Here is a 21,398-nt window from a genome sequence, read left to right as displayed (position 1 = left end):
AACATTGACAACCCCTGCCAGCCAAAGTCCACCTGTAGGTTCTACCAGTCACCTACAGCCCTAGCAGGGGCCACTTCCAGCCCTCAGCCCCTGCATCAGAGCCCAGAGCTGAGTTCCTGGGCAGGCAGGGAGAGAGAGCTAGAGGAAGCTGACTTGCTATTAGACTCACAGTGTCTGTTCTCAGCCTCTTGGAAGCCAGAAGCAGGCCTGAGACTGCATCTCAGCTTTGCAACTTCCTGTCTGTGTGACCTCAGCTAACACACTCAACTTCTCTGAGCCTCTGTTTGTAATCCACAAAATGGTGATCATAACACCCACCATCCTGGGGTTTTGTGAATACAATTAAATAATGTATGTGAACATATACTCACAACTCATTTTCATTGAATCTATATAATCTTAGTTAAATCTGGACTATATTCAGCTGGACAGGGAATAAAGGCCTAACTCAAAATACTAAAGCTGGAAGGAACTTCAGAGAGACTTTACAGTCCCTCCTTCCCATTTCACAGAGACAGGGACTGAAGACCAGAGAGGAGAAAGGAGTTACTAAATATCACAGAGTTCCTCTGTGGCACAATCAGATCTAGAATTCATCCCATGTCTAAGAATTCCTGAAAATGAGATCCTACATTGAGTCCAAATCAATCAGCTTGTGGCTCAGGTACTGATTCATGCTAGCAGTGGATTATGGGAGAAACAAGAGTACAAAACCAAACGCTAGTCCACACATACGTTCGAAGCCCTTTCCCCAGACCGCCACCAGCCAGGCTCAGCATGTTCATTGAGCGGCCCTCCCAGCGCGAGAGAACACAACAGGGTTGAGAGTAGTGGGTGATGGTCTGGCACTGCCCAGCTCAGATACAAATTTCCATTAATGACACATTGTGTCCTGCATTTGTACAGATGTTCCATTTGACTCCAGAGTGAGTTTGGCACATGTGGAAAACAGGAGAGCCTGTGTGTCTACAAAAATTTATAACTTTTTTCTTTCTAAATCTTTGTGTAAAATGGATGAGCCTAGAAGGTAGCTGCTCCGTGTTTCTCCTTGACCAGGGTACCCCATGGCCCCCACAGAGCCCCAGCCAGATGCTGCACTCCAAGCCACTCTGTGACTAAGTTTGTCTTGCACTGGGCCCCAAGGAAGCCTTGACTCAAAACCTGCCAGCACGTGGCTGAGCATCCGCATTAGGAGGCCTCCAAGAGGCTGTTTGAGTGGACTGGCTGGTGTCTGGTAAAGATGTAGTTTTACCAAGATGTCATTGTTACCCAGGTCTAAGCAGGCAGCTTCTACCCAGAAGGGCTAAGGATAGTTTTTGAAAGAACAGAAATCAAATCTTGGCTGGGAGCCTCCCACTCCATGGCAGGAATGGATCAGGGTTGAAGCACATAGTAGGTGCACAGGAAATGCTTCCTGAGCTGAACTTGCTGGTGTATCAAATGTTAATTTCGCGTTTTATGTTCTAAGGGCTGACTAAGCTCCAGTTCAGGCCCTGTGACTCTGCCATAGGCCTCGGAGGCTGGATTGTCACAGTCCCCTTAAATATGAGAACCTCAGACTGTGAAGTCGCTCTAACAGTGAGTTAGGCAGGGTGCTGGGAAACGAAGGCACAGCGCACCACACCCACCCCAGCACGGTAGACTCTCTTCTGGCTGCTTCTACATGGTCCAGCCCCAGAGCCCTGGAGCTCAGGTCTGAGTCCCCCAGGCCTCATGAAGTTAGACTGACACAGCCATGCTCCACGCCCACGGGCCCCACCCTGGCCTGGGCACTGCTTACTCAGTGCTGACCCTATAGCCACACACTGGAGGCATAAGGCCCTGAACTTAGATTTGGAGTCAGTTTCCCTAGAGGGTGACCCCTAGTGACCCTTATGCTGCTTTAGCATGGAGTTACCCCAAACTGTCTTTTCTTGCTCTCAATCTGAGCCCTCTGAAAAAAATCTTCCAGCCCCAGCTTCTCACAGGGGACCCAACCAAACCAACCCCAGCGCTCCCCTCAACCCCCAGCCAGGGAGAGTCACGCTGTGGCCCCCAGGATGGTCCTGATTCACGTTGGACAGAAGGGATACAGACAGGTCCCTCAGCCGGCGCATCAGCACTGGTGTGGGTGGAGGCCTGCAGAACCCACTGTCCACCCTGGAGGTGCCTTTCCCGGAAGCAAGAGGAAGTCTGGTCCTGGTCCTCACAGAACACATGACGAGCCCTCGTGGATTCAGATCTACAACTGCCCTAAGGCCATGAGCGTGCCCGGCTAACAGACGAGGGTCGGCCCCACCCTGTAAGGCAGTTGTTGAAACGAGAGGCGCTCTGGCTTTCTGACCCCGCAGCTCCCTTCTTCACCATCAGCTCACCCTCCTGCGGCTCTAGCACATTCAGCCTCTCGGCCAATAAGAAAAAAGCAAACCCCAATGCAGGGGGACTGACTGAGCTAAAAGCAACGCCCTCAGGCCTGGCTCGGACAGCTCAGCTGGTTAGAGTGTTTCCCAAAGCACAGAAGTTGCCAGTTCAGTCCTCAGTCAGGGCACATACAGGAACTGATCACTGTTCCTCTCTCTCTCTCTCTCCCCCCTCCTTCCTCCTCTCTCTCTAAAATAAACAAACAACAATTAAAAATATGGCACCCTCAGACACAGCATACATGTGGCTCCAGGAACTCCGACAGGGGCCACTGGTGCTTTGGGGAACCAGACCTGGCCCAGCCCCGCAGGCCTCAGGCTCCAGGATTAACTGTGTGGGGTGCCCGGCTCCCCACCTCACCCCCAAACGTTTCCAGAACTGAGGGGAGGTCGCACAGCTTGGCTCCTACACCTTCAGTGGGACAAGGAAATACCAGCTCGCTGCCCCGAAGCACCGGTGACTCCCCCTGAGTGGCTCTAGGGCCACACCTGGGCCAGGTCCTGTGGGCCCAGCAAAAAGGAAGCCCTCAGCTTGTGTTCATAGTGCTCCCAGTGGCGGGGAGACTCAGGGTCACTCTCAATGGGAAGGTGACCCCCAACCACCTGCCCGCCCACTGCTCCCGTGGCCGCTGGTCCCCTCCACGCAGCCAGCGCGACCATGGCCCCTCGCCACAGACCTTCCCCTCAGAGGCCCGCCCCTCAGCCCGCGTTCCCAGCACCTTCCTCCCTCCGCTCACTCACCGAGCTCGAATCCCCATCCGGGTGTGGGTGCCTGGGGCCAGGAGAACAGGCGCTCGAATCCCCATCCGGGTGTGGGTGCCCGGGGCCAGGAGAACAGGCGCTCGAATCCCCATCCGGGTGTGGGTGCCTGGGGCCAGGAGAACAGGCGGCATGCGGGCTCCATGGAGGCGACTCGGTGCCCCGCGAGGAGCAGAGGCCTCGGAGGACCAAGGGCACCCGCTCTGTGTGAGGAGACGCTGAGCAGGCATGGGGATGAGGTCCGTCATCTCGCAGGACCTCGAGAGCTCAAAGCCGGGCCGTCTGAGGGCAGAAAAGGCTTTCCTCCCTCACGGGTCGTGTGGGCAGCACATGCTGAGAGGCTGACGCCCGTCAGGCAAAGCAGCCCACTCTTAACTGCTGCTGTACACATGAAATTTCTTCTTTATTAACGCGTTAAAAACTTTGACCTCCACCAAAACTCACAGCGACGCGCCCTTCAGCTCTGACAGGCCATGAATGCGGGTTTAGATGTGTATGTCTTGTAGCAGAGCCCTTCAAAAACCACACGAAAAATACCTAGTCGCAGTCAATTCAGTTTATTGAGCACCTACTGTGCCTGGCACCAGAAGGCATGTTTTACATAACTGACTCATTTTTGAGATGACAGAACTGAGGACTGGAGATGTTAAGTCACTTGTTCAGGGTTACAGAGAGTGTACGCCGCAAAGCCTGAATGTGAACACTGGTCTGCCGGACTCTAAAGCCTGAGCTTTCTGGCTGCCAGTCACATAAAGATGTGGGCTGGGGGTGGGGTGGGAGGTACTGCTTGAGCTTACTGTCCTCTGCCAAGATAAATGGAGGGAGAAAAACAAACACAAGTAACAGCAGTGAAAATATGTCACCATCAGGTGACTTTTGTGAAGTAGCTTTTGTTTCTGCTTGGGTCCCGTGAGCATTGGGGGAAACTCACCAAGGCAGACATCCACTCCCCACGGTCCCATTCCCGGGACTCCACGGGAGCCTGGAGCTGGTGCCCATGTGCAAGCAGCCAAGAACAGGGCGCAGCCCCCAGTGTTTATGCAGGAGTGCTGGTGACACGTGGACTTGGCAGGAGCCCAGGACACTGCCAACACCCAGACGCTGCTGTGAAGGCGTCTGTCGTGCAGGGAGCAGCTGGAGCCTTAGACACTCCCACTGCCTGCTCCCCACTCAGAGAGGGCCATACAACCCCTCAGGTGCACAGCCTCTACCCCCAGCTCATTCACTGAGCAGTTACCGACTCCGTCTCTGACAATGAAGTAATGTGAGGGGAAACCATGGGTTTCCAGCCACACAGACTAGTTTTGGATTCTGGTTCTGCCATTCTTCGATCTTAGGAAGGTCTGCACACTCTCTGAACCTTATTTTCCCCATCTGTGAGATGGAGACTGGAATAGAGCCTGCCTGGAAGCCCTATGCGGAGTAGTAAACTAGGAGCTGTTTGTAAAGTCCTAGCATCACACAGTAGGTCTTACCAATAAACTGTAGCTGTTACAGAGTCAGCTTTCATCTTTATAACCAGGTCTTCCTTGGGGAAGCAATGGGTCACCTGGGCCTCTGGCAGGTTTGAAGCAAGTCAACACCATTCCTGCCCCAATTGGGATCTACCCAGCAACCCCCACCTAGGACTGATACTCTGCCCATCTGGGGCCATGCTCGCAACTGAGCTATTTTTAGCACCTGAGGCAGAGGCTCCACAGAGCCATTCTCAGCACCTGGGTTGATGCGCTTAAACCAATTGAGCCATGGCTGTAGGAGAAGAGAGAAAGGAAGAGAGAAGGGGTAGGGGTGGAGAAGCAGATGGTCACTTCTATGTGACCTGACCGGGAATCAAACCTGGGACATCCACACACTGGGCCAATGCTCTACCACTGAGCCAACCAGCCAAGGCCAAATGGTACATCTTAACATAAAGAACCCGTGGATTTCTGAAAAATACCTGAGCAAGGTGCCCCTACAAGAAGAAAAAAGGATTGCTGTGGCAGCCTTCTTCAGCCCTGGTGGCCACACCATCACCAGCTCTGTTAGTCTGACCTCCTAAGTCAATCTCAGACCCACCCACTATGTTCCTACCTTCCTCTCATTTGGACTTAGGTGCTGGCCTCCTAACCAGTGTACTGCCTGGGATGAGCTGGGTTATGCTGCAGTGACAATCATGTCACACCCTGAGCTTAGTGGGCAATGGCAGGGAACGTCCAGTTCTCATCTCATGAAAGAACCAACTGCTGTGTCCATACCTCCCTATCCAGCCACCACCCAGATAAACACCTTTTCAAACATCTGCCTACAAAGTTCTTTCCACGCTGAGCAAGTCCTGCCACCACCACAGTAACCCTGCCGTTGCCATGGGATGTAGGAAGACAGGCGGATGATGCTGAGATAGATGAAGTCCATCTCTCAACGGATAACCTCGGTGTCTGTCTCTTCCAGGCCCCGAGTTCTCACTGCTAGTAATGTCAGAGTCAGAACTGGAAACCAGTTCTAGGTCATTGAAGTCAGCGGACATCCAGGCCAGTTGTTAAATTTGGCAAGGTATACATCAAAGACTAGATCTTATTAAGCCAGCAAAGCTAATGGAACCTCTTTCCCCTGAAAAGTGAGATAATTATTTTCCAAAAAAGATACTTCCTAGTTGAGCTTTTAGGTTTTTCAAATTGGAAAATCTAGCTCAGACCTTAAAATAAAAAGCCTTTCCAAATTAATTATTTTAGCAGGGCAAATGAATGATGTCTTTTGTTTTTACAAACAGAAGTTGAAGGGCGGATGTGTCCAGGTGAGTTCATGCAGCAAACATCCAGAGAGGTGGCAGTGGGGAGGTGCCAGGCTGGCTTGTGAGTTGCAATGACAGATTGAAAGATGTACATGCAGGACCAGCCAAGTGTGACATCTCTGGTCTGCAGTGGTGTACATTAAAACTAAGACCATGGGCTGGCCAGATAGCTCAGGTGGTTAGAGCATCGTCCCAAAGCGCACAGGTTGCCGGTTTGATCCCCGGTCAGGGCACATAGAAGAACAGATACTCCTGTCTCTTCCCTGCTCTCTTCTCTTCCCCACTCTAAAAATCAATGAAACAAACATCAAAAAAAAAAAAAAAAAAAAAACCAAGGTCATTCACAGCCTGGAGGGCTGCACTGACACAGGCCCCGGGCTGTGGGGTAAGCCTCGCTCCACGCTGACCCTGAGGGCCAGGGCTTCTCCCAGGCTTTCGGTTCTGACATTGCAGTTGCCCCTCTCACCTCCTTCGGTTCCGTGAGAGAGTGCAAGGTGTCCAGCAGGTCGGTCCCGGCAGAACACAGCGCTGGGCTGGGTGGCAGGCCAGAGCGGCATGTGGCTCCGATGCCATGGGAGACTGGGAGCTGGACAGGGGCCTGAAACAGGCACTCAGCTTGGGGACAGAGTCCTGCAAGGTCTCAGACTGGAGAACTCAGAGCCAAAGGTCAGACGGAATGAAGCCAACCGGGGGGAGAGGGTCATGAAGTGGGGTCCAACCCCCCTGTGTAGCCACATCAGGTGGGGGGTTCTGGGGGGGGGGCGGGTGGGTCAGGCCTCTCTGGATTGGTGCGGGAGCACCAGTGGGGTCAGCAGAGACCAGCTCTTCCATCGAGCAGGCCCATCTAGGAAAGACTGTACCCAGTGAGGCCCCACTGGGTGCCAGGCTCCAGGGCGGTGCAGCCGGGCCAGGGGGAGCCGCAGCCGAGGAGCACGTTCTGTAGAAGCAGAGAGAGAGGACGGGTGACAGTTCTGGGGCGACTGGGCCAGGGCCAGGGTGGGACCTCTTTCCCTGCAAGGGCTGGGAGACAGAATGGTTTCCCTGGGACCCTGTCGGTGACAGGTGGAAAGGGGACCCGGGGTGTTCAGGAGGATGTGAGGAGGAGTCTGGATGGATGGCCCTCATCAAGGGAGGAGAGGGGAGAGACGGATTCCAGACCTGGGTCTCTGCGGGTGCGCACGGCTGAGCCCCCTCAGGCACTCTCTAGCATGGCGCCTGTGCACTGGGGTATCAGGCAGCATCGATCAATAGTAGAGAGGGCTGGCTGGGGCACAGTGCCAGCTTGGACCATAGTCCCAAAGGTGACCAGGAGGGAAGAGACAGCACCCAGTGGGGGAGAAGCTGGCCCTAACTGACCAGGGCACCAGAGTGGGACCTACTAAGGTGTGGGGTTAACCACACTAGTGATAGCATCCACCCCTCAGCTGACCCCAGCCCACCCCTCCCTTTGGAGGAGCCATGAGCAGAAGCCCAATGGGTTTGGATTCTTGCCAAGCCGGACTAAGCAGAGAGGACGAAACCAGGGGGCAGTTTCGCGGTCCAGGTGGGAGATGCGGAAGCTTTGACAGGAAGTGGCGCTGAGGACAGGGGAAGGCAGAATCCAGACAGAAAAACAAGCACAGAGCTTGGTGGCCAGTTGACATCAGGGGCGAGAAAGAAACCAGAGCGGAAGTTGATGCAAAGGCCAGAAACTGCTGATTCTAAAGAATCCTTTGATCTAAGCACAACTGTCCCCTCTCAGTTCATAAGCTTCTCCCATGGCTCCCCCTCACAGCAGTGGCTGGATCGTGTGTGCGCGCGCATGTGTACATAGCTGCATCTGTGGGGAGGGTTGATTTTCCAGTTTAAAACAACAGAAATGTACTCACAGCTCTAGAGGCCAGATGTCTGATGTCAAGCTGTCGGCAGGGCCGTGCTCCCCCTGCAAGCTCTGGAGGAGAGCTTTTCCTGCCTCTTCCCGCTCCTGACCTTGTGGCGATCCTAGGACCCTAGGCATCACGTGACCCACAGACAAGTCTCTTTCGTGTCTGCCTCCCTGTTCATGTGGCTTCCTCCTTTGTATCTGTGTCAAATTGTCCCTCTTCTTGTTAATCCAGTATGACTTCATCTTGACTTGATTACATCGGCAAAGACCCGATTTTCAAATACTCACAGGTTCTGCTGCCCCTGATAGGCTGACCAGACCCATCACCTGGATCTTGCCAATGATTTCACTGGTTTACAGACCGCTCTTAAGCACTTTTGTGAACCAAGAGCCTTCACAACATTCGCTGTTTTAAACGACCCTGCGAGGTGGGCATTATCCTCCCCATTTTGTGAAGAGACATGTGGGAGGCCCAAAATCTAAAAAATAATAAATTTGAACCCAGCTCCCAAAGGGGATTCCCTGTGACACTGGTCTGAAGGAATGTTGATAGATCTTCCAAACAATGAGATCTAAAGGGTTCCCTGGTGAACTGAGTTCCAGAAAGGGCTGCTCCGCTGCAGGACTGCTCAGGGCCTTTACGATGTGAGTGGGCCTCCCGCTCTCCCTGAAGAGTCAGAGATGTGGTTCATGAAGATCCAGTGCCCCCACTTCTGCTGGCCACCATCACCACCCATGCCAGAGAGGCCAATTCAGTGTCACCTGCTTGTGGCTTTTGCTATTAATTAATAAGCCGGCTCCTGTGTTGTGGTGATGAATGCCTTCAGCCACCTGTTCAGCAAATGAGGCTCCCGTGCCCAGGCCAAGGGCTCAGTTCCAGGCTTGTGGTATTTCCTGGTTGGGAATAATTTATTTGAAGGAACGGGAGCCCATTCAAAGCAGTTTAAGCAAAAGAGAGGACTCTTGGAATCATTACGGTGGTTGTTAATGGAACTCGAGGAGAAAATGTGCACCTGAGTCTCCAAGGCCTGGACAGGAACCATCACACAGCCTCGCCCTTGCCCCTCCCCGAGTCTAGTTACAGGGAGCCCACTCCTGCCCTGGGAACCCAGCCTGGTGGCGCTCAGAGAACCTTATTTCTGAGTTAAGACCCTGAGTCTCACCTGCCCAGAGGCGCCTTCCTCTTCACAACCTAGTGCTAAGTCCAGGGCCTGACCGGACAGTTGGTGTCCAGCTAAGGTTTATTATCCTGGCTCCTCTACCTTCTAGCTATGTGGCCTTAAGCAAGTGGCTCAACTTCTCTGATCCTCGGGTTCATTCACTGTAAAATAGATAATAATACCTCTTCCAGTTGGGGAATAAACAAGATCATGGGAGATGAGCCTGCATATGTCCATCATCTCTCAAGAGATAGGGACCCACTGGTGACTCTGTTTTCCACCTGCTTCCGTCTTGAGGGGGAGGAGTGCCCATCAGAGCCTCCTGAATTCAGTTATTTGAGGCAGAGGCTGACATTTCATTCTATAGCCCCAGTTATCTGTTTCCTAGGAAACAAGTGAGAGACATTGACTGCAACAACCCACACACACATACACACACACACACACACACACACTCACACACATACACACACACCCTGGCTGCCACCCAGACTGACAATTAACAGAAATACAGTAAATGTCAGCAGAAGCTAAAAATAGTTTACGCGCCCCCACCTTGCACTGCGGCTTCCCACCGCCCAGACACCCAGGGGCCGAGGGATGAGGGCTGTGCCCTCTCGGACATGGGGCCCCACCATGACTTCTTCTACATGAGCAGGCTTGAGGGTCCTGCCCTGCCACCCACCGCCTTCCTGTGTCCTCTGGTTTCTCTAGGACCAGACCCAGGACCTCGGCAGACTGCCCCCAGTATGCTCCCTGTCCACCTCTGTCACACTGACGACTCTCCCAGCGCCCTCTCCACCAGGGGCTGGCCCCTCAGCCCCATTCTGCAGCCCGGAGACACAGAACCCACAGGCATGCATGCCCGCAAGCCCATCCCCGCCCCCAACCCTTTATCCTGCCAATGCCCCCTAGTCTATGACACCGCCCCCCCCCAAAAAAAACAACTAGGTGCTGAAGCCAGAAGCCTGGGAATTGTCCTTCTGGCTCTCTCCTCCCACATGTCCTTCCACTCAGTTCACCCTCCTGCCCAGCCTGGTCCTGGCACCCCTATTCCCGCTATAGTGACCCCTCCCACCCCAAACCTGGACCAATGCCCATCCTCTAGGAAGCTCTTCACCTCCGTCACACTGAGGGTCACTGCACCCCAGTAATTACAGCAACCAATGCTCCCTTCCTTGGCTTCTGGCACTGTTCTAAGAGCCTCACATGCGTTAACACACATGACACACTACAGGTGTGTGCCTACTGTGGGCTCCTCTGCTCCCTGGGAGCTGAGGGGACAGGCCCATCAGGTGACCAGCTCTAAAGTCAGCCACCTGTACCAGCACAGAGGTGGCTTCCAGGGGGCTCTCCTGGGTTTGTGTCTGTCTCTTCCTTGCTCTGACAGACCCCAGGACTTGGAAGAGTGCTTATCAAATCTTTAGGAGTGAAGGAGATGCATGCTGTGCTGAACTGGTACCCAGCTCCCTAAGGGATGCTCTCCTGTGAGTTTTCCCTGCCTTCCTTCTAGCACACCTGATGGTGGAAACTGGCTTTTGGGAAATGGGGTTTTGTGCATTCTGACAATACCCTAAGCGCAGGTTCTGTCCCATTGCACAAAGCCTGCCTTCATCAAGGGTCTGAGCATGCTAATGTGAACGGCGTCTCGACAATCACAGATACGCAATCTGTACCCAGCTGATGTGGCAACAAGCGTTTTTAGGAACAGCTGGACTGACGGGCACTACTGGTTCTGTGGGCGCCCCGGTAATCGGAGATCCCTTCTCGGTGCAGCATTATTTCACAGTTAACTTCAGCCATGAGAACCAGAAAGCCTTGGAGCTGAGGACAGAGGATGCGAAGGACTGTGACGAGTGGGTGGCGGCCATCGCTCATGCCAGGTATGTCTCCCCCAGCCCCACAGTCCAGGCAGAAGAGACTGAACCCAAGGGCCCTATCTGGCAAACCTGCACCTTCGGAAGAGGGGGCATGGCAGAGGAGGAGAGGAGGGGTCTCCCTCAGAGCCCGGGAGCTCAGGGTCCATGCCCCCCTGGGTACCACAGGGAATGAGAGGCTGTGAAGAGCAGCACTGCAGCCTCCCAGCTGCCTCAACTAGGCTAGGTCCTCTTTATCTACTAGGGGAGCCAAGCACCATTTGATTGAATGGAGGGATTTATGAATACCACAGTCTAAGGCCACCAGGGTTCTAACCCGGATGCAGCCACCACTTTGCTGCATGACCATGAACCAGTCCTATGTTCCCTCTGGGCCTCTGTTTTCTCATCTGGAGACTGAAATCCACTATAGTTCTCTGAGCTTCGACACAGGGACTGTAGCCCTGCTGTTCCCTTCACTCCCTGCAGCATGTGCCCCTCTCGTGAGGAAGACTCACTGGGCTCTGGCAGGAAAGCGAAAGGAGAATAGAGGTTCTGAGCTGAATTGAGTCTTTAGGGGTCCTCAGAAAACAATGGGCTCGTGGCCAGGCTGTGCCTCCAAAGCTAACAATCTCCTGGCAGAGCTGACGACTGTCGGGGGTAGAGACACCCAGACTCAGCCCTCTGAGCAGATCTTTCTGGCTCTGTGGATATTGGTGTTTCTGTGTCTACCTCCCTGTAAAATGTAAGCTCATGGGAGCAGAGACCAATGCAATTCTTTGCATCCCCAGGGCCTGATAAAGCCCTGGGTGCTCAGTAAAGGTGGGTGGGTCGGAAGAATGCACGGATGAATGAATGGATAGTGGATGGATACAAGGATAGATGTTGAGTTTCTGTATGGAAGATGAATGGAGGGTTGATGAATGCTGTATGGACAGGTGTTGAAAGTATGTGTGGATGCCTGACCAGGTGGTTGCACAGTGGATAGAGCATCAGCCTGGGACACTGAGGAACCAGGTTCAAAACCCTGAGGTTGCTGGCTTGAGTGCAGGTTCATCTGGCTTGAGCGTGGCCTCATCACTTGAGTACCGGGTTCCCAGCTTGAGCATGGGATCATAGACATGACTCCATGGTCATTGGCTTGAGCAAGGGGTCACTGGCTCAGCTGGAGCCCCCCAGTCAAGGCACATATGAGAAAGCAATCAATGAACAACTAAGGTGCCACAACTATGAGTTGATGCTTTTCATCTCTCTTCCATCCTGCCTGTCTCTCTGTCTCTCTCTTTCTCTCTCTCTCCCTCTCTCTCTCTCTCTCTCACACACACACACACACACTAAAAAAAAAAGAAAGAAAAGAATTAAGAAACTATGTGTGGATGGATGATGAATGGATGGATCAATTCTAGAGCCCTTACTTGATCTTTGGATCCAGCCAGTTCACCAGAAACCCTTTATTATGGCCATAGCACTGACCTTGGCTCTGAGGTCAGGCCATCTCCATGCTGGTCCTCTATGGAGACCAGGTTATCAGACATGAGCCTACAGAGTCAGGTAGTGAGTGTGGCACTGGGCAGACGTGCATGGGTGCAGCACAGGTATTACCCCAGTCCAGTCAGGAAGACATAAGACATGTGTGCAAATAGCTCTGGAGCAGGGGTCAGGAACCTATCGCTCTTTTGATGGCCACATCTGGCTCCCAAACAAATCTTTAATAAAAAAAATAACGTTAAAAATATAAAACAGGCCCTGGCCGGTTTGCTCAGTGGTAGAGCGTCGGCCTGGCGTGCAGAAGTCCCGGGTTCGATTCCCGGCCAGGGCACACAGGAGAAGCGCCCATCTGCTTCTCCACCCCTCCCCCTCTCTTTCCTCTCTGTCTCTCTCTTCCTCTCCCGCAGCGAGGCTCCATTGGAGCAAAGATGGCCCGGGCACTGAGGATGGCTCTGTGGCCTCTGCCTCAGGCACCAGAATGGCTCTGGATGTGACAGAGCGACGCCCCAGAGGGGCAGAGCATCGCCCCCTGGTGGGCATGCCAGGTGGATCCCAGTCGGGTGCATGCGGGAGTCTGTCTGACTGCCTCCCTGTTTCCAGCTTCGAAAAAATGAAAAAAATTAAATTAAAAAAATATATATATATAAAACATTCTCATGTATTACAATCCATTCATTTCCTACCACTCATGTTCATGGTTGCAGGTGGCTGGAACCAATCACAGCTGTCCTCCTGGACAACACCAAATTTTTATTGGATAATGCGTAACGTACACGGGTCATTGTATGGCTCTCACGGAATTACATTTTAAAATATGTGGCGTTCATGGCTCTCTCAGCCAAAAAGGTTCCCGACCCCTGCTCTGGAGCATGGAGGCTGGTTAAGAGTAGAGAACCATGGGAGACACTTATTACTGCCATCTGCAGGGAAATGGGAGAATCTGGGGAGGCTGGAAATAGGGTCACATTTGACCTGAGTACGGGGGATGGGGCCAGATTTAATGAGTTGGGATATGAGCACTTTACCCCTTAATTTTGCTCCCAAAAGCCTTAAATAAAGGTACTGATATAGGAAAGAGAATTCCAAGAATAACATAGAGACAAAATTTGGGTGTCAGAAGGTACATGAGGTTGGACACACTAGAACCAGGTCACAACTAGTCTTGAATACCCAACTGAGATGTTTGGTCTCTCTTCTGTGTACAGTGAGGACCATCACAGGTTTGACACCAGGGTGATAACGTGACCAGAGCTATGACCTGGAGTGGAAACTGCTGGCATTGAGGAATATGGAATCAAGTGGGGAGAACCAGATTCAGGGTCAGCAGTTGGCCTTCAGATTCCCCAGTACGACACTAGGACCAGTAGCAGGATTGTTTTGAGAACCAAGTGAAATTATTTATGCGATGGGGCTTTGAAGCATTATAGAATTCTAATTTGTTATACATTCTGATAATCAGAACAGAAATAATTGGACCCCCACACACAAAAAAAATCAGCCTGGCCAATGCTATGGTAATAGCAGCCTAGGGTATTTCTAGAACACTCCACCCAGTCTGGGGTAAGGTGCAAGGAAGGCTTCTTGGAGATAGCATTTCAGATGGGAATCAAAGCCTAGGAAAGAGGACAGACTGGCCCAGGGAAAGAGGGAGGGAGGAGGATGCTTCCGACAGAAGATCATCCTGTGCAAAGGCCCAGAGATGTGTGGGACGGAGCAGGGAGACAGGGCCAGTGGAAGGGGCCAGAGGTCAGAGTATGAGACGAGAGTGGGGAAGGGGTTGGGTGACCAGTGGCAGCAGTCAGGTGGAGGCCCGTGCACCGGATCTGGAGGTCAGGACCCCCTCCCAAGTGCAGTGTGTGATGAGCCCCCCACTCCGGTTAGGCCTCAGGGGCAAGCCTGCTGTGTCTCACCCACCATGTCCGTCGGTCCGCAGCTACCGGACCCTGGCCACCGAGCACGAAGCACTGATGCAGAAGTACCTGCACCTGCTACAGATCGTGGAGACGGAGAAGACGGTGGCCAAGCAGCTGCGGCAGCAGATCGAGGACGGGGAGATCGAGATCGAGCGGCTGAAGGCGGAGGTGACTTCCCACCAGGGCCCCGGCCACTCCACCTGCCACTCTAGGTCCCTCAGGATCAGGGGGCACAGGACAGGACAGGGGACAACTCCCAGCCACTGCTGTGCCAGCCTCCAAACCTAAAGTCAGTGATACTGGCAGAGTGGGGAGGTCCTGTGGTCAGATCCGGGTTCAGATCCCACCTCTGCCACCTAAAACCCCAACCTGGAGCAAATTCCCCAATACCCAGCCTCTCTGTGCCTCCCCTTCTTATGGGCTTTTTATGCCTAACCCTCAAAGCTGTGAGGACTGAGTGAGATAATTTATGGGCAGATTCCTAGTTTCTATGACAACAAGCACATTGACTAAGCCTTCTGCATTATCAGCCCAAGACTTTGTGGGGCTCAGGGTTCCAGGTAGGTCATTAGAGTGTGGCTCGTGGCTCAAGTCCAAGCAGTTCCTTCCCTCTGCCTGTCATGATAAGAGCTCACCAGGCAGTGGTTACTAGGATAAGCCTTCTGGAACTTCAGTCCTCCAAGTGTGGTCCGTGAAGCAGCAGCTCATTAGAAATGCAGACTCTCAGGTGAGTGAGCATCTGCCCTTGAACGACATCCCAGGTGCTTCTCGTTTCATTAAAGCTGAGGAGGCTGGCTCTCAGCCCCTGCGATGCCCTTCGCCAGCTGTCCACCCCCGACAAGGGTCTGATCACCTCTCACCCCCTCATCTCACCACCACGCTCAGAACCATCTGGCCACGTCATAGGAGGACTGTGGACTCTGAGCTGAGGGGGAGAAACAAAAACACAGAATGCTGCAGTCAGGGCTGGCTACGTAATTTGCAGGGTACGATGCAAGGTGAACACACGAGGCCCTGGCCGGAGACGGGGAGGTTAATTTACCCTTCCTGTGGCCCAACGTCCCAACCCATGGCAGACGGTTACCGCCCAACTTCCATCTCTAGCTACCCTGATCTCTACACTGTGATCCACTCAGTGCCTAGATTGGGGTGGCCACGAGCCCCTGCTGGGTTGCCACCTAATGGTGCAGGCACTCTCTGAAGTTGCTAGCCCCACACGGTCATGCAGAACAAACAGTAACATCAACTTGGGAGTCTGGCTTCAACAACCCACCCCCTCTGGCCCCCACCAGGCACCTGCAGACATGCTCCCTTAGCCCCCACGCCCATCCCGACAGGATCAGCCACATTCCACATGGGAACCAGGCCCAAAGAGCTCCAGTGACCTGTCCAAGCCCACAGAGCTGGAGGTGGCAGAGCCGGGACTGGAACCCAGGTCCGTCCATCTGCTCACCAGTCTGTACTCTGTTCAGAGCCTCCTCCTGTGGCTCTGGGAATGGGGGCTGTTCAGTCTCTAGACCATCTGGTTCATCCTCAGATCAGTCTTTTTCTGAAGACAACCTCAGGATCCACCCCAGCCCAGCACATGCCGCTGAGTCCAAGCTGAGCCCCCTGTGAGGGACTGAAGGTCTGACCTCAGTTCCAGGTCATCGGTTCATAATCAGGGTGCCTAGGTGTCACTCATTCACTCTATGCCTCAGGCCCCTGAGCACTGCCCCACCCTCTTCCCCAGGCTCCTCCCCCCTCACCCAGGTTCCTGGGGTGCCCTGTGGTCCTCTCCGCCTTTGGACACACTGACACTCCTGTGTGAAATGCCTCATCACCGGCATGTGTCCCAGCCTGGGGACATCCTCCCCGGCTCAAAGTCCCCTCTCCTGAGGACTCCCTGCCCTGCCCCCATGGGTTCCCACCCTCAGCATCCCCCAAGCATGGTGGGAACTCCTTGAGGGCAGTGTCTTTTATCACTCACGCCTGGCACATAGTAGGTGCTCAGCAAGGGCTTCCTGGGTGAGTGGACGTCAGGCTCTGTGGTGGGCACTAGAGAATTGAAGGTTTCTACCCCTCAGGTCTGACTGGAGTGCACAGACTGCAATTAGCCCCAAAAGAGAGCTTAGTATGAACCCAAGTCAGGAAGTGAGTCATTTTATAGCCAATGTGGGTTTGGGTTTATGTGCATATGGCCTTAAAGGGATTCAGGGGTCCAGAGGACAGTGGAGGGTGTGTGCAAAGGTGGATCCAGCCCCTCTGGTGCTGGGAGCATGAAGCAGGTCAGTTGTGAGAGCGTGTGTGTGTGTGTGTGTGTGTGTGTGTGTCTGCCTGCGTGGCAGCAGAAGCCCGTTTGTGGGAATTTGGAGCAATGGCTCCAATTGAGTGCATTACCCTCCAGGGCAAAGATCTTTTTCAAGGAGACTCTGAAAGGCCAGCTTGGTAAAGCTTTCAGGCTGTAGTCTCTGTGTCTCTCGCACACACACATCCCACAAGGCACAGGTATGCGCGCGCACATCTCGCAGGGTGCAGGGCACCTGTCCACTTGGATGGGCTCCCAGAAGAGGAAACAGAGCCCCATGCCCAGGAAGTTGACCATCAGATCACAGGAAGCACCAAGAAGCCAGGGAGTGCTGAGTGGCCCTGTGACAAAGACAGGCTCTTAGTAGGTCAGAGCTGGGAGGGGACTGAAGACACTGAGGTCATAAAGGAAGGGACTTACTAAGGTCACCTCCAGCACCGGAGCCTGGGCTCCCTTGCAAGTTACCGCTCCCCCACTGAAGAGCCAGGCTGATTAAAGGGTGCATGTTAGGGAACGACTCTCACCGGGGCGCCACGGGCTCTCCTGGCTCACCTTTCCTCAGAAGCCAAACAGCTTCCCGCAGTCCCCACCCCACTATTCCTGAGAATTCCTGGGGCTCCCGCCCTCCTGCCACCACCCGCTCTCAGATCCCACTCCCCTGACTGGTCACATCACTCCCCACAGCAGCCCTGTCCACTCAGGTCTTCACTGCCCTTTACTCCAGGGGTCACCAGGTGTACCTGTCAGAATCAGCCAGGGTCATGCCACTGTAACAAACAATCCCAATGTCCTAGCACCTTGAAACAGCAAAGGTTGCTTTCTCAGTCGCACGGTATTCTCACTCGGAGTCAGGGACTTGGGCTGCTGGGGTTCCACCATCATCATCACATCAGGGGACAGGAATGTGATGCCTCTGCTTAAATCTTGTTGGACAAGCATGTCACATGACTGCACCTGAGTTCCAGGACCTGGGAAACACAGTCCTACCAAGTCCAAAGAGAACCACAGTGTCTGAGAGACCTGAATGCTACCTGCTGTGGCCTCATCCCCAAACCCTTGACACAGGCTGGTGTATGTAACAGACTGTCCAGAAGGTTTGGATGTAACTGAGAGGAGGCTTCCACTATTGAAAGAGAAGGCAGCATATAAACAAAGAGAAGACATCCCTGCCTCACGCCACTCACTCTTTCTTGCAACAAGGATCCTTCACTGACCTCTTTCCACACCCTCCCACCTTCCATTTCATTGGTGTTCTGGTTCATAACCTCTTTCTCTACCAAGCCCCATACCCTGCATCCAGAGGCGTGCTGGAGCCGCTCAGATCAGCTGTAAAGAGCCAACATTTTCAAGAATTTGCAAGCAAGTTTTCAGCATTTGGTGGCTTACAACGGGCAAGGCAGGAAGGTTCACACCGGGAACCTGCAAGTCTGAGTTTTTCTTTCAGAGATCTGGTCTCTACACCCTTACCATTCACTGGCGCAGCCTCTTTTTTTTTTTTCAGGACTAGCTACATAATTTGTAGGACCCAGTGCAAAAACATGGGTCCTTGAGAATTTTGAGGCAGGATTACAGAGCCTTGAACTCCACACTGGGCCCTTCTCAGCCCAGGGCTCTGCCCAGGCCACACGTCCTGGAGACAGCGTGTCTCTCCGCCTCTCCTGCTCCCACCTGGTCAGCTCTCTGTGGAGGTAGCAGGAGATCAGGCCAAACAAAGGTCTGCGTGAAACTTCATTAAGGTTCTATTCTCCCATCTGAACAACCCCATCAGGCCTCATCTCTCATAACCAAAAGCCCCGACAACCATCTAACGCAAAGGGAACGTCTGCCTCCGAGGGGCCTGCCGTCCTCTGCCGCGCTAGGTGTGGCCACAGCCTCGGGTTAACAGCGGCTTTCCTCCCATTTCTGACTGGTGGGTCACTAGGAGGACTGAGGCAGCTCCTGAAGGGCAGGACTTTAGTGTCAGTCGTAACATTTCATTGGTTTGGAAGCATTCAGAATCCTACAAGGCTGGCACTAGTTTAAAATAAATCTTTAGCTATGGAATCAGTTTTGAGAACAAACTTTGACATGGAACCCAACATATAAAACAGGTCAACGAGAGGCCTGCTCTGAGGGAAACAGGAGAAGGTGCCTTGAGCCTTCTCCATGCATCCTCTCCACTACCCTCACCAACCCCCCACCCCAGGCCTGAGCTGTGCTTCCCAACTCCCCCCTGCCATCTCCCACCCCTGCACACAACACCCTGTCATACCCCGTGCCTTTGTTCACACCAGCCCATCTGCTCAAATTCCTTCCCTGCCATAACCACCTGTTGGGCTCCTATTTGCCCTTCAAAACCTTTTTTGAAAAGCCCTTTCCACTTCTGCGATGAGACCTCCACTGCAGTAGGTGCGCATCTCCCTTCTTGCCTTATCTTATTGGATTATAAGTTGCCACTGTGGATGTCTGACCTCCTTCTGAGGCTGGAAGCTCCTCCAGGTACCCTTCTGACTTCTCCACCTCCAGCTCCATCTCACCTGTGCCCAAGAAGGTGCCCAACACAGTGACCCCCCAGGACATGCTGATCAGTTGGCACAAAGAGAGATCAACTGGGCATCTTCTTCTAGGCTTGGAAGAGACCGCAGGGAAATGAGAAGGAAGGACAGAGAACCATGTTATGTGGCAGCTGGTTGAAAAGCAAGAAATACAGAGATCTTTGGCAAAAACTTTGGCTGCTAACAAAATGGGAAAACCTGGGTTAGTTCCACTGTCAATCATTGCACTGACAAAGTGCATACTGAATTAAAAGAACTGTCTCCAGAGAGGGCAGTGGGGTGGGGCGGGGGTCAGTGCACCATGCCCCAAGGGATGCGGCAAATGAGGGTCAAGAAAGCCAGTCTGCAGGTGGCTAGTGGACAGCTGAGATGCCAGGCACTGAGCCAGGAGGGCGGCCAGAGCAGGACGCTCACCAGTGAGTTGGACTGTGAGTCAAAATCCCAACTCTCCACGGCCATCATTGCAAAGGGTCAATTGAGCAGCTCCTAGACCTCAAGCAAGCAAACCAGGGTCCAAAACAAATTCATCACAGAAGGGACCTGCCAGGGCTAGCGAGAGGCTGCCTCCGTGAGCTCACAGGTGCTCATGCCATCATCTTGACATAGGCTCCTCACAAGAGGGACCAAGGCCCAGGCTCCAGCAAGGTCCCCAGACTCCCAGCTCTGCAGAGCTTTGCCCACCCAGCCCGATGCTTAAATAAGGCTCCAAAGCTTCCGGTGTTGCCTCGGCCTGTAGCAGAGCGCCTGGCCTAATTGCATCTATTTTTTGCCCTGGTCCCTGCTGAGTAGATGTCCTGGAATGCCTCTCTCAGAGAGAAGTGCCATCAATTTTAAATACAGATACACACACACACACACATACACACATCCTCAACTAAAGGGAAAAGAGTACCGGGTGCAAATGCTAAAACTTGCAAAGGAAGCAGACTGGCACGGAGGTGCCAATATCAGGCCAATGCTGACTGGGCATGCCCGAGTCTCTGAGCTCTCCAGAAGTGTGTGTGCGTGCGCGTGCACATGGTGTGTGTGTGTGTGTGTGTGTGTGCATGCCCCTTCGCCCCTGAGAGACCTTTATCTCAATAAGCAAATGTTCTCAGAGAATTGGGGAGGGGGGAATGGGGAGGGGACGACTGGGGAGAGAAAAGAAGCGTCCCCTGTCGGCACTGAATATTTATCAGTCAGATATTTTCCGCCACTCTTCAAGCGTCGCCAGGTGAGGTCGCCAGGTGATTTTAGCAACCCGGGAGTGGAGAAAGGGTAACCGTTTCATTTTGCTTTCAAAGTGCTCCTTTCGCTCCATTGTGAGAGCCCATTCACCCTGCAGTTCACAAGTGGCCTGAAGAGGGAGCCCGGCTGCAAGTTCCCCTGAGCTGCTACATTTAATTTAGATGTGGGGCCGAGGGACTGCGGTGTTTTCCTGTGGCTGGGGTTTCTGTTGCTCTGGGTTGTTTTAATTCACTTGTTAACATGGCCAACAGTATGCGTTGAGTGTCCATCCCTGTGCCCGGCGTGGGAGCACATTAAGGAATGTGGGGTCCTTCCCCCCCCCCCACGGAACTCACAGCAAAGATGGAGAGTAAACAGGCGATGCGGGCATTTGAACGTGTGAACAGGAGAATCCGCAGTGCGAGGTAGCCCTGGGGAAGGGCGCCCAGCAAAGACTCGCAGACTCGGAGGTGGTGGGAAGGGGCCCTGGCCCGTGCACCGGAGCTGTCCCAGGGCCTCGCTGTGTCCATCTCTCTGGTCCCCAAACCAGGCACATGGAGATCTTTAGAGCAGCTCTGATGTGCGTTCCCAGACTGTCCCATTTTCTAGGCCAGCAGTCTCCAGGTTGTGCCCCAAAGAGGGCTCTAGGTCAGAGAAGAGCTTCCGGGCAGCCCAGGGCAGAGACAGCAAGCCCAGCCCGAAGGACTCTGCTCTGGCCACCGACGGTCTCTGGAGACAAGGCTGCCAGTGGAGTTGATTTGAAAAATGAAGGGACTCCCAAGTATCCATCAACAGATGAATGGATAGCAAATTGTATTCTCTACAGACAATGGGAAATTACTTAGCCTGAAAAAAAGAAGGCTATTCTGACTCATGCTACAGCATGGATGAACCCTGAGGACATCATGCTAAGTGAAACAAGCTAGTCACAAAAAGACAAGAACTGAATCCACTTAGCTGAGGAAGGTAGAATGGTCAAGTTCATAGAGACAGAGTACAAGGGGGGCTGCCAGGGTTGGAGGAGGGGGGATTCGTGTTGAATAGGCTCAGTGTTTCACTGTGGGGAGATGAGAAAGTTCTGGAGATGGCTGGTGGGAATGGCTGCACAGTGATGTGAATGTACTTGATGTTCCTGAATTGTTCCTTGAAAACTGGCTAAAAT

General features: G+C 53.3%; 1 protein-coding gene across 1 annotated transcript in view; it reads left to right on the top strand.

The window, feature by feature from the left end:
* RASGRF1 (Ras protein specific guanine nucleotide releasing factor 1) overlaps positions 1 to 21,398 on the top strand; it is a 73,731-nt gene that overhangs the window by 2,209 nt on the left and 50,124 nt on the right. Inside the window, exons 2-3 of the mRNA XM_066238285.1 lie at positions 10,729 to 10,835; positions 14,230 to 14,377. Of these exons, the coding sequence (XP_066094382.1) occupies positions 10,729 to 10,835; positions 14,230 to 14,377 (255 nt within the window). The remainder of the gene's footprint in view (positions 1 to 10,728; positions 10,836 to 14,229; positions 14,378 to 21,398) is intronic.

The sequence above is a fragment of the Saccopteryx bilineata genome, chromosome 7, assembly GCF_036850765.1.
Source record: "Saccopteryx bilineata isolate mSacBil1 chromosome 7, mSacBil1_pri_phased_curated, whole genome shotgun sequence".
NCBI classification, from domain to species: Eukaryota; Metazoa; Chordata; class Mammalia; order Chiroptera; family Emballonuridae; genus Saccopteryx; species Saccopteryx bilineata.
This window is presented reverse-complemented; position numbering and strand designations above follow the sequence as displayed.